General features: G+C 53.2%; 1 protein-coding gene across 5 annotated transcripts in view; it reads left to right on the top strand.

Moving 5' to 3' along the window:
• Positions 1–13,119, top strand: part of Adora1 (adenosine A1 receptor) — an 86,852-nt gene that overhangs the window by 40,984 nt on the left and 32,749 nt on the right. Inside the window, exons 1-2 of one of the 5 annotated variants that reach the window (XM_075988020.1) lie at positions 9,881–10,177; positions 10,996–11,393. The exons of 1 other annotated variant lie outside the window; for it this stretch is intronic. In XM_075988020.1, coding sequence (XP_075844135.1) covers positions 11,053–11,393 — 341 coding nt within the window. In that variant the 5' untranslated portion in view covers positions 9,881–10,177; positions 10,996–11,052. Of the gene's footprint in view, positions 1–9,880; positions 10,178–10,231; positions 10,679–10,935; positions 11,394–13,119 lie in introns of those variants that run through there. 3 more of the 5 variants (XM_075988018.1, XM_075988021.1, XM_075988019.1) reach the window with 3 other exon arrangements.

Here is a 13,119-nt window from a genome sequence, read left to right as displayed (position 1 = left end):
CTGCAGGCGGGCTGAGTGCCCAGCACAGGGGCAGGGACAGCTGGGCAGCATGTGGGCGACAGAGGGAACGCGGTGGGGGTGGAGGCCCTAGAGAGCAAAAGACGGGGAGAGAACGAGGACAGCCCCTCCCCCGTCCCCCACAGCTGTGGCAAGAGTGAGGTCAGAGGTCCCCGGCTGCTAGGAAAGGGATAAGAAGCTGCAGGAGAGGGAAGACACTCAGTGGGCAGGGAGCCCATCTTCATCCCTTCTCCTCCTTCTCCAGCCCCAGCTGTCCTTTGTGGAGCCCTAAACCTGAGGCATTCGGGCCGCTCCAGCAGCTGTGCCCGGCCTTTGGCTGGGTCAGGGATTGGGCCGCCCAGGAAAGCAGCTGCCACTCCTCCCCCTGGAGACAGAGTGGAAGAGCAAGGAGGTGGCATGGCTGGGGAAATCTCAAACACGTGGCAGGGCCGTGCCGTACTTGTCTGTGGAGAACTCGCTCTTGCCTACTGTACTTAACCCGTTTCTCCCCTGTTAAGTGTTAGGGGAAGGAGGGGCTGGGGAGCTGCAAATGTCAATACATGTGAATACGTGTTCGGTGCTCAAGTGCTACCAGCCACAATACCACGGAACTTTCCCAGCTGCTCATTCAGAAAATTCTGTAGTTTCTACTTTACAGGCAGGAAAACTGAGGCTTCTTGGTCCCGTTCTCAGACAGGACGTTTGAGCAGATTTACTAGGCCCTAGAGACCGAGCTCACAGCCTTTGAGGTGAATTGGCAGACCAAGGGTTCTGGGCCCTGATGAAGGTTCCCAGAAGTACTGGAGGTGGAAGGTCAGCATTGAGAGCAGATTCCTGAGGCAGGCTGGCGGGAAGCAGAGGGTGCTGGGAATCCTCTCTTTGGAGATCTTCCCAGGGCGCCCTGGGAAGGGGGGAGGGGCGGGGGTTAGGGGCTTCCAGAACATGCGCTTTGGGCACTTTCAGGAGATTTTGCCTAAAAACACGAGGTAGCAGGGTGGGAGCAAAGGATTTTGGGCTGGGCATCCGGAGGCCAGAGTCACCATCGGGGTGGCATGCTTGCTGGGCATTCCTAGGACTGGCCCCTTGGCCCTTCAGCTGAGTTCCAGCAACTGTATTCTATCTAGATGGTCTTCTTAGATGTCACCTGAGGGGTTCCCCCTCCCGGCTCAACGACCCGCCCAAGCTCCAATCCCTCCAGCAGAGGGACCCAGAGCTCCAGCCAAGGGCGCAGAACGGCCGCGGCGCTCCGCAGTTTCTCTGTTGGGGGAAACGGAAAATCAAATCGTTGTCCTGTCATTCTCGAAGCCGCGAGGGGCAAAAGAGCCCCCCAAAGAAAACGTGGTCACACTGTCCTGCAGCACTTCATTCTGGACCATCGGCCGTATGCTACTGTGCCCCAGACACCGGTTCTGTGTGATGAGATCGTTCAACTTGGGGTCAGCGAAATAGCCCAGTGGTAGAGGGCTTGCCTAGCACGGGCGGGCGACGCCCTGAGTATCAGGGAAGGGGAAATGAAGAAGCCTAGTCTTCGGAAGGCTCCTCTGTGTCACCAGCATGAGCAACCAGATCGAATGAGTGGCATTTAGGAATAGGAATTAATTTCTGATCTGTGGGTCCATAGAGGGGCAGATGATTGGACCACAGGCTTCCTCTCTTCTTCCCTGGCATTAAGCAAGTGACCCTGCTCCGGGTGCGAGTTCCTTCTGGATCTGAAGGGAGTGTCTGTAGAAAGGCATTTAGAGTTGTGCTTAAGATCAGGAAACCAGGGCCAGAAAAAGACAGGCAGAGGGAATAAGCCTGTGTGACCGGTTTGGAGGAGTGAGGAATGAGTGAACGTTCACTGTCTGCATGCCTCACTTCCATGCCTGCTGGATTGGAACACAGCCTATGAAAATGTGTGTGTCGTAGGCTTTCTGACATGCTCACTGCCCTGGGGCCTCAGCTGAACAAATGGTGCTCCACCCCAGCTGGCGCTCTGCTTGGCAGGGAGAAAGCTTTTCTGGCTTCCGCGTCAGCCTTCATGCCTCAGATTGGTACACATGGCACCACACTGGAGGGCCATTGTAAGGCCGCTGTGCTCCTAACTACTGTTGCTTCTCAGTCCCCGCTGTTGTCCCCTGAGCTGTGTGTGTTCATGTACACATTTATGCCTGAACTTCCGTAGTAGCCTTGTTTACAATAGCCCCAAAGTGAAACCAGTCCAAAATGCCCAATCAACTGAAGACTGGATAGTCAAAATGTGGACTGTCCATGAAATGAAATCTTATTCAACCATTGAAACTGAGTACTGAGCTGGTGAGATGTCTCAGTGGGTAAAAGAGCTGATGAGCAAGCCTGCTGACCTGAGCTAGATCCCTAGAGCCCAGGGGGGAAGGAGAGAACCGGCTCCCATGTTATACCTCTGATTTCTGCAAAAGAAGAAGAAGAAGAAGAAGAAGAAGAAGAAGAAGAAGAAGAAGAAGAAGAAGAAGAAGAGAAGGAGGAGGAGGAGGAAGAGGAGGAGGAAGATGAGGAGGAGGAAGTTGTTGAGTATAAGGTATTTGAGTATCAGGAAGCTAGTCACAAAGGACCACAGGCGAGTATCTGGAGCAGGCAAATCCATGGAAGGAGCAGTTTGTTGCAAGCATGGTGTTCAGACCTTTAATCCTAGCAAGTCATGAAAGCCGAAGCAGGAGGATTACAAATTTGAGGCTAGCCTGGGTTACATAGTGGGACTCTGTCTCAGCCTTTCCCACCAGAGATTTGTGTGATCTGGGGCTAGGGAGGGAGGGAGCGTAGTTGCTAATGGGCACAGGGATTTTTGGAGGGAGATGATAAAAGTGTTCTAAAATGAGATGGTGGTGGTGATTACACAAGTCTGTAAATCTCGTCTCAGAACCACTGCCCGCACACTTTAGATGGGTGAACTTTATGATACTTAGACTGTTTCTCAATAAAGCTGCTAACATTTTTTTTAACTGGGTGTCCTGAATGTATTCTGGTAACTCTAGTTGGTGAGCATTTGGCTTGTTTCTGCTCTTAAGCTATTCCGAGTAACACTGCTGTGAAAATCCATCTTGCCTTCCTCCTGGCACATCTCGAGAGCTGGTTCTCCATGATGAAGCACACAGAATGTGCCAGGGCTGCTTCTCTTCATTGAAGGGCAGCGATGGCTGGCTGGCGAGGAATGGGGGCGGCAAAGAGAATTTGGAAGCCAGCCGGCCTAAGCTCTAACATGATATCCTCCTGCCTTGATTTCCACTTCTGCCCAGTGAAGGGGAGGGGAAGCAGATGGTCACTTTCCCTTGTCTTCTTAGAGGTCGTGTTGACGAGTCCAGGAAGGATGCTACTCAGGGCAAAGTGGGCTGCCCAGGGTGGCATAGGTTCTGCCAAGTCTGTTGAGTGGCAGATCAAGTCTGTGTCCTTTGGAAGGCAAAGAGTGGCAATTAGATCATCCAGGGGGTCCTCTTTAGCTACAGACAGGGTCAGGGAAGCCAAGAGGTCCATGACGGGTGCCTGCTGAGCTGGGTTGGGGTGTGGACTGGGCTATGGCCACCAGAGGGTGGAGCTGGTGCAGGGCAAGGACAAGTCATTATTGATGTGAAAGGTTAGTGAACTGTTGGCTGTGCATCAACAGAGATGGGATCCCTGCAAAGGCCTGGGAGCATTCCTGAAACACTTAACAAAGGACCCGCAGCATTGGGGATGGGAGGAAGCAGGGGTTTCCAGGTCTGCGGGCAGAGTGCCGAGTCCGGTCAGCGGTGGATATCTGCTTCTGTCCCCATGGGCACGCAGAGGCCGTGTGGAGAGTTTGGCCTGTGCTCAGCATCTCTTCCTCTGATTCATCTCGTTATGCCGTCTTCACTGAAGCTGGGAGCATGCTCAGATCTCCCCGCTGCTAAAACCAACCTCTTTTTGACCTCCTTCTCCTGCAGCTAACCATCCATCTTTTGTTCTTTTCCCTGCCAAGCTCTTTCAAAGACTAGTCTGCACCCACGACTTCCACCGTGAACTAACTGCAGCAGCTTTAACCCCTCAGAGGCCCTCACACACCCATGAGGTGTCTTCCAGGTCTCCATTCCCTTCCTGTCACCCAAGTATGACTGCTTCCCTCTCAGGCTGCTCGACATCTCTCTTCCCGAAATGCCTCCACTCCCCTCTGGCAGCTTTCCCTCCCGGTTCTGGGAGCTACAGCCCAGCTTCCTTGCACCATTCCTTCAGCAATCTTACCCCCCACACTCCCGGGGGAATCTTGTTCCCCAAAGTCTTTATTCCTAGTTGGACAGAGATGACCAGATTCCTGTTCACACTCTTGGTCTTTCCAGAATCCCACAGGAACCCTGTAAGGTCACATCTCACCTGACCTCCCCCGTGTTTGCACTGCCAGTGTCTTTCATTCGCCATCAGTGTTTCCCCTGGACCATCTTTACCTTTTTGCCTTCCCTTGGATGCTGTGCTTGGGCAGCCACTGAGCCCAGGCCTCTCATGCAACATCTGTTTATCTTCTCTGTTCCCACGGTCTCCTCTCCTGTTCAATTTCACACTGTCTTTGACCAAGGCTGCTGACACATGTCCAGCCTCTTCCTCCTTCCTCCAGGCCCCTTTGGATTGTCTCTCTAAGTTAGATTGGGTTAGGCTGAAGTTCAGTAGTACAGTAACAATCACAGGCCCTGCTTCAATCCCTAGAACCGTAAGAAACAAAGTAGCAGCTTCTAGGTCCTTCCATCCCCTGTTCAAAATCCTTGAGAGCTTTCAAATACCAACAAAATAGGTTATGATTGGTTGATTATTTTACATTCTGAGATGTACTTTCATTTTAACAAGAGAGACAGGGCTGCTATTTCTCCTACAGAATTAGAGAATTGGAGTCAGGGAATGTGGGGGAACTTTTGCTCTTGCCCATGCTAAAGGTAAAGCTGAGACCTCCGGCACTATTGGTGCCCCACCCTGGAAGTTTAGTCACTCTCACTATGCTGCCCAGACCCCATCAAGCCCCTCATCTTCCCCAAGATATAGCAAACACTGCACCTTCAAGCTGTTTGTTTTGTCTACCCACAAGGTCCTTCCCATGCCACCTGTCTTTCTCCACAAACACAGACCATTCTGCCCCTCCTCAGGCCCAGGCTCAACTTGCTTTCTCTGGAAACCGTCCAGCCAGTGCCTGCTCAGGAAGTGCCCTGCCTAGTCTGTGGCACCTGGAACACACAACCGTGAGCTCTGGCAGACTCTGAGCAGGTGGTACCACACCCCCCCCCTTCACAGTGGGTTTCAGGCAGTACAGCCGAGTAAATGAAGTAGGCTGCCGAGGTTCTCCTTCAGGGAGATCTCATCCCTTGCTGAACCTAGGATACCAGTTCCAGTCTCAGCCATGCACATGGCTTCATTTGAGCCTTGCTAAGCTTGACTTGTCTGTGATTTGGAGCTAAGAGCTTCAGTTTTGCTACCTCCTAGGTGTGTAGTGAGCAGTTCAGAGATGCTGTCTGTGGGAAAATCTTTCCTGAGGGCCAACGGCTATACATTTGTGTAAGGCCTTTCTTGTGCTATCGGCATGGGTTCCTGGCTCCCACAGGATGTGTTTGCATCCTGTCCCCCTTCCTGGTGAGATGGAGAGAGCTGCAAGCTGAGGACTGTTGGAGAAAGATTGCTTGTTGGTTCCCGGCTGCCCAGCTAGCTTAGCCCCGAAATAATCACACAGAAACTGTATTAATTAAATCACTGCTTGGCCCATTAGCTCTAGCTTCTTATTGGCTAACTCTTATATTAATTTAACCCATTTTTATTAATCTATATATCACTATGTGGCAGTGGCTTACTGGGTAAATTTCCCAGCATCTGTCTCCGGTAGCTCCATGGCTTCTCTCTCACTCCACCCTTCTTTCTCCCAGCATACAGCCTAGCTTTCTCCTAGTTCTGTTCTTCCCTGCCAGAGGATCAAAGCAGTTCTTTATTCATTAACCAATAAAAGCCAGAGGACTCTCTCTGCCCCCTGAGACCTTGGCAGATACGGCCCCGAGCTCTTCACCTCCTGGCTCCTCCCCAGGTCTCAGTTGTGCCCTGACTTACAGGGAGGTTTGGGTAAATTTATTCCATTTCTGGATTTCACTTCTCTGGTCTGTCCATGGAAGCACTGGGTTAAAGCTCAAATGTTCATTTTTTTTCTCACATGGCTTATAAAATCCATGTTCAAACCGAGTCATACAACAAACAAACACATGAAAACAATGACACATATGTAAAATGGAATTCTGCCTAAAGCAGAAACGGTTCCCCCAAGACCCCAAGGAACCCTGATCCTTCTCCCTCACCTTGGGGCCCTTCTGCCAAGTTCCTGGGTGTCTTTAGTGTGTCAAGATCCCCACAAGATGGGGACTGGAGAGATGGCTCAGTGGTTGGGAGCAATGCCTGCTCTTCTGGAGGTCCTGAGTTCAGTTCCCCGCAACCACATGGTGGCTCACGGCCATCTGTAGTGAGGTCTGGCGCCCTCTTCTGGCCTGCAGACATACACGCAGACAGAATGTTGTACACATAATAAATAAATATTTAGAAAAAAAGAAAAAAAGATCCCCACAAGAGAGGGCATGGCCTTCCTTCCCTCCACTGCCTTTGCTGTTCCACCCTGCAGAAGCTGGGGGTGGGAAAACCTGAGGTCGGAAGTCAGAGGTCAGAGGCTTGCCGTCATCCTCCCAGAGAGAACTATACATGGGGGGCATTGTGCTTATGTCTGCGACCTTTTTCTGGAGGCTCCTGCCTATCCCAGCCTACCCTCTGATATGTGGAACAAGGTGATGAATGGTGGCAACGTGGGCTGAAAAGAAATGACCTCAGCCCCCTTCTCAGGCAGCGGAAGGGGAGAGAGGGAGGAAGAGACCTGCAGGTCTTGTTTTCAAAGGCAGAGCAGTGTGGGGCTGGAAAAGGAGGGAGATTCAGGGGAATCACCACCAGGATGGCTAGAACTGGAGTTCTATCCTGCAGTCTTTCTGTCCTGACTTCCGTTCTTATCCAGGGCTTCTTATGCATGCAGTGCCCAGAGCAACGCTGAAAACCATGGCATAGGAACCAGAATAATCTGCCTGCTGGAGGAGAATAGAGGAATATATATTTCTCCTTCCCTTTTCTATTTCTTTTATTTAATGGCACAGAGAATGAAACAGAGGACTTCCTGTATTCCAAGCTGCACCCTACAATTGAACTTTACTCCCAGCCTTAGAAGTCTTTGGTTTTTTGAGACAGAGTCTCACTAGGTAACCCAGGCTGGCCAGAAGCTCACTATATAACCCAGGCTAATCTTGAACCCCTGATCCTCCAGCCTAAGCCGTCTTAGAGCTGAGGAAACAGATATGTGCTGTCATGCCTAGCTTTAGAGGAGACTCCTAAGACCTCATGCATTCTCCAGGCTCTTCCAAGAGTCAACCCAAACTTGACACCTACCTGTTCTCTCCTTGTTGGTGTCCCCAAGGGTGGGTAGGCTTTGGGAAATTTGGGGGGACAATGTGAAGGACTCCAGAAAGAAGGTTCAGGGCTGCTGAAGAGGGTTGCCCCAGTAGCTTTTCCACCTCTGCCCTCTCTTCCACGCTTACCAAGACCACTGTGGAGAGACCAGGGCCAGGGAGGCCTGGAAGAAAAAAAATAGGACTGAGAAGAAATTGGGTGAAGACTGGGCCCCAGAACCTTTCCACTTCCTGTGACATCATCTTGCCCCAATGTCTCATGCTTAGTAAAAGTTTTCACTTGGGTACTTTTAAGGGCACTCAAGCCTGGTACCTGTGGGATTTGGTCCCAACATAGCTCCACTATCAGCACAGGGCAGATTTCAGTATTTTGAACTTTGGACTCTTCTTCCCTCCCCTTCTCCCCATTGGTCTGGCACTGCCTGCTTTTTTTTTTTTTAAAGATTATATCACATTTTATTTATTTAGTGCATGTGTGTGTGCTACACTGCACATGTAGAGGTCAGAAGACAACCTTTGGTGAACAGTTCTCTCCATATTGTGGGTCCCTGGCAGCAAGTGCGTTTACCCACTGAGCCATCTTGTTGGCCTTCTGCTTGCCTTTTTAATACACAGTCTGTGCGCAGCTCTCCTTAAGCCTGCTTATGCAGTTCTCATAGCCTTCTAGGAGGTGCTATTCCTGGTCAAGCCATCCTACAGATGAGGAAATCAGGGCTCTGATGGAGGCGTGGAAAATCAGGAAGGGTCATCTAGTCAGGGATTTGGGGCATGTGTGAAAAACAGCATCACATTTTTTGGCACGGCGTCCATTCCAGCCAGTCACTTGGCTCCTTCTGTTCTGCCTCTGTCCTTCCACAGTGTCCTCCTCTCCCTCAGACCTCTGCCTGCCCCACACTGGGTTTGCCATATGGCTGACTAACAAGAGGCAAATCAAAACTTAAGACAGGATCACAGGTATAACTCAGTCGTAGCGTAGTTCGCTAGTGTGCATGACGCTCTGAGTTCCATTCCTCAGCACCAAACAAACAGACAAGCAACCAAAACAAGACAAAATAAAACAAAACCAACCAACCAGACCACAACAAAACCCACTCTCTTTGCCCAGCATGGTACTGGATTGTATCTATAATTCCAACATTGGGCAAGCAGAGCTAAAATGACTGAGATCAAGGTCAGCCTGGGCTATATAGAAAGTCCTTGCTTAAAATTTTTAAATAAATTAAAAGAGGAAGACTTTGTGCCTTAAAGGCTTTGAGGCAAGGAAAGAAAGAGCCAAGAGGCAGAGATGCCACACAGACCTCAACCTCTTGCTGACAGGGTGTGGGCAGTGGTAGAATGTCAGTTTACTCTTAGAAGCAGGGAGAAATGGAAGATAGGCAGGGAGGGTACCTGTGAGCTGGCCTTTGCGGAAAGACTGCCCTTTAGTGATCAGACGCAGATTTCTGGTTCTCTGATGGTGGCAGATGCTGTCTTTCCCACACTGGGCTTCCTCCTCTGAAGACAACTGAATTGCCCTCACCCTCCCTCCCAAACACAGGTCTGGAGCCTGTTTCCTACTGTGATCTTGCAGCAAATCTCAGCAGAAGCTTTCCCTCCTTATCCCGAGATCCAGCAAGGGAGCAGTAGGGTCTGGGGTTCCCCCAGCCTCATTGAACCAGCTACTGTGGAGTCCAGGCCCTTCCCCAACACGCAAACAGGATTTCTCAGGGTGGGATCTCTATAAGGCACTGCGAGGGAAGGCTTGGGGCTGGATGTGAGCCAGTGCCTACTGACTGGAAGCAAGTGAGGGAGAGCTAGGGGCAGCGTGGGGAGGGCACTGTGCAGTGGCTTGGTTGACTAAGGAGCCTGTAGTCTTTGGCAAGTTCTTTTCCTCTCCCAGCCTGCTTCTTTTTCTGGAACACAAGGGACTGGACTAGATTCTGTGTGGTCTTAGGTGCTAGGGTAAAAGGGAGGAGGAGGAAGAAGAGGGGAAGAAAGGAGCGCCGCAGTGTGACACTGACGGTGGTGATAAGGAGAAGCGGGGGTCACTTCTCTGAGCCTCAGGATCCTCATCTGCAAAATGGAAATGCTGAGAGCCTGACAAGCCTTCTGAAAGATGGACGAGAAAGGGATATAATGACTCAGGAGACCGCCTGCAAAGTAGCGTGTGAGCTGGAAGCCTCTACCTTCCTGACAGTGCAGGCACGGCTTTCCTGAAGAGAGTAGGTTTTGGGATTAGGGGAGGGGCCGTGCCGACAACCTTTGGTGCTTGTGGGAGACCGGGGCCTTCTAGAGTCCCGCAGGTGATCAGGGCTTTGCCACCCGCCCTCCTGCAGCATTGAGAAGAGAAGGAGAGAACACGGGAGGCTACACCTCCGTACTGTCCCGAGGCCGGATTCATACATCACACCATTGGAAAAGCTCACGTTTTCTCAGCTTTTCTCACACAGAATCACTTCCTTTGTTTAGAGGAGGGGGTAGGGGAGGAGACGGAGGGCGACGAGGGAGGGGCCCGCGGGTGCCGCCGCCCCCGCCCCCTCCCCCTCCCGGTGTGCGGAGCCCGATTGTCACTCAGCTCCCGCTCCGGGGGCGACGAAGGCGCTGGCGCCAGAGTGGAGTCTCGGCTGGCTACCATCCCCTTGGACCTAACAGGCTAGCTCTGGGTTCTCCTGGCATCTTCTGAGGGAGCGACTGCCCAAGGTTTAGAGATTTGGGGATACTTGACTAAACAGTTCAGGTGGCCAGAAGCTCTGACAGCTTTGGTGTGACCTTGGGTAAGTCTGTGTCTCAGTTCGTGCACCATGAATGTGCAGGAAAGGGGTCGATGAAACGACTGGAATGCCCCCCCCCCCATGGGACAGTAGATTGGGCAAGGATTCTGAGCTGGAGCGGGACCAGGGACTGTTAAGAGTCGGGCTCCAGCGGCGTCCCTGGTGGGTGGGCACCAGGCAGGCAGGCGTGCGCTCAGGCGGGGAATAAGAGCCTATGGACCCGTCAGGTCCTGGGCTTAGTCCCTCAGATTCATGCCTGCCATCCAGTCCCAGGTACGGAAACAGGACACTACCTCTTTAAAAGCGTCCGGGGCTGAGCCTCTGCCGCACCATGTGATTGCTTGAAAGGCCGGGCTGGGAGCGCAGCGGCGGGAGCCTGGAGAACGATGAGCCGGTGCGCGCACGGTGCCCAGAGCCCAGCCCTGCCCGGCGAGGCTCCGGAAAGCCGCCCAGGGAACTTAGGGCAACGCCTTTGGGACCCCCTGCTGGTTGGCAGTCAGGATGGTGAGCGCCCTGCCTCTGGGTCGGCGGACACCTGTGGGCATTGCGGATGCATAGGGGTTCCTTATGGAGTGAGTGTCCTGGGAGCCACCTCACACCTGATACAAAAGCCAGTGGTGGAGTGAGTGTTGCTATTTTAAGTTGCTGAATGGAACCTCTGAGGACAAGGGGAGGGGACCGAGGTTAAGCAGATAGTGAGGCTGAGTGCCTGGCCAGCCTGGGCAGGCACTGCATCTGCTAACTGGGGCACATCTTCGCAGGGCTGCCTATGTCCCCTCCTTCCCAGGCTGGCATCCCCACTGCAGGCTTCCTGACCACAGGTGCTGGCCTCGTGCCCCAGGGCGCCTGTCTGCTGATGTGCCCAGCGCCTGTCCACCATGCCGCCCTACATCTCAGCCTTCCAGGCTGCCTACATTGGCATCGAGGTGCTCATTGCCTTGGTCTCTGTGCCTGGAAACGTGCTGGTGATTTGGGCTGTGAAGGTGAACCAGGCACTTCGCGATGCCACCTTCTATTTCATCGTATCGCTGGCGGTAGCTGATGTGGCCGTTGGCGCTCTGGTTATCCCACTGGCCATCCTTATCAACATTGGGCCACAGACCTACTTCCACACCTGCCTCATGGTGGCCTGCCCTGTCCTCATCCTCACCCAGAGCTCCATCCTGGCTCTACTGGCTATTGCTGTGGATCGTTACCTCCGAGTCAAGATCCCTCTCCGGTGAGTTCACAGCAGCCCAAGGTACCCTGTGAAACCCGATGTTGGGTGGCCGGGGGTTGAAGGAGCTAGCGAAGATAAAAGTGCCTAAGCCCCCTCCCTAGTCAGCCAGGTGTTCTCTGGCTGTGGGATCCAGCCCACACTTTGCCTTCCAGGGCTCCGTGTAGGGATGCTTCTCTGAGCGCTGTTAAGAGAAGCAGGAGGGGGCTGGGTGACTGGAGAATTACCATGCTGACAGCACCCATGACCTCAGTGCTGTAGCCTCTGCCGCCAGGGATCCTGAGGCTGCAGGTGGGGTCTGGAGTGGGGTTAGAGCATTTGGAGGGGTCATTAAGACAGGGGACAATGCAACGAATGGTCTGGATTCCACAAGTCCCAGGGAGGAGGAGAGCGGGGCGCTGGGGGAGGGTTGAGGGCAGTTAAGGGTGGCACACCAGGGCCAACGGTGCTGCTGCTTCTTGGATCATAGCAGGCTGGCTTCCGGAAGACACTCTTTAGCTCCCTTGTTCTGCAGCCTGTACCAGCCAGCTCCACCCTCCTGCTGTCCCGCTGAGCCCAGAGGGCTAGTTGCCTCTGCCCAGCTCCACTCAGGGGATCTCTTTTGCACACTAGAGGTGCTTTTGCTGATTCTAGGCAGCTTAGGGCGGGTGACAGTCCTCATCGTGGGGGTTGGGGCTCCATTTACCTTGAGGTTCCCTGCCCAGGCCCACCAGGCCATAATCTTGGCACCAGGCAGTGCCTGGGTCACCAAGTGCCAGCAAGAACCTGGGCACACTGCCAGGAATGGCTCTGCTGGGACACTCTTTTGGGTGTGCTTCCCCCTCTTTGAATTCTTGTCACTAGTAGGTCCTCTAACGGTGAGCTTTAGCCGTCTCCAGCACCTGCCACCCTGTGCAGCTTCCTAGCTCCCATATCTGGGACATGGGGCCGCTGGTCTCGCTTGGCAGTTTGCCCGAGGAGGCCTAGGTACCCAGAGTTCTCTATTTGGTCACATTTATGCACGTTTAACTTTTTCCAACCTCTTTTCACATCACGTGTTCCTTGTGGCCAGCGAGGGAGGTGGAGCGGGAACTGGAAGAGAGGAAGCAAGCTCAGAGGATCTCCTGGAGCCAGGTGTGGAGAACTTGATTCAACGGAGTTCTCCCTCTGATTCCTGCGCCTAGAACCTTGGTGTCAGCCTCTCGCTCCCACCTCCAACCTCCCTCCCTCACAGTCGCCAAGTTTCCCAGGGAAGGTGGGGTGCAGGCTGCTGCTTGTCAGAGAGGAAGGAAACACAGACCAGAAGCCACACAGGCTCAGCTTCCGAGGGCCTTTCCTGCTGCCATTAAACCAGGGTTGTTGCCGGCCCGCACCAGTCAAGCTAGTCTCAGTCCATTAGATGGGCTGGGCCTCAGAGCCCGACCATTATGACAGCGTGGCCGCATTAGGAATGCACAGAGATGGGCAGACAGAGGGAGGCTGCTTGAGAAAGTCTGCCTGAGTGGGTGCCAAAGCCTGTCCTCGTGCCGCAGAGGTCACAGACTTCGGAATGTGTCCTCCTTACCCTGTGGGCCTGGGGAATGGAGGTGCCCATTCCCCCCAGAGGCAGATGCTGTTGCTTTGAAGCTGGGGCAGTTGGAGCACAGTCCTCTGAGAATTGAGGGTGGGCCCAAGGGGGATGTAATCCAGGCTTGGGGGATTTGACAAATGCCTAGCTGTGCTACCTATTTAACCTCTTGAAGCTTTAATT

This window comes from Microtus pennsylvanicus, chromosome 10 (assembly GCF_037038515.1).
Source record: "Microtus pennsylvanicus isolate mMicPen1 chromosome 10, mMicPen1.hap1, whole genome shotgun sequence".
In the NCBI taxonomy this organism is placed as follows: Eukaryota; Metazoa; Chordata; class Mammalia; order Rodentia; family Cricetidae; genus Microtus; species Microtus pennsylvanicus.
Note: the sequence above shows the minus strand (reverse complement) of the source record. Positions and strands in the feature narration are given on the sequence as shown.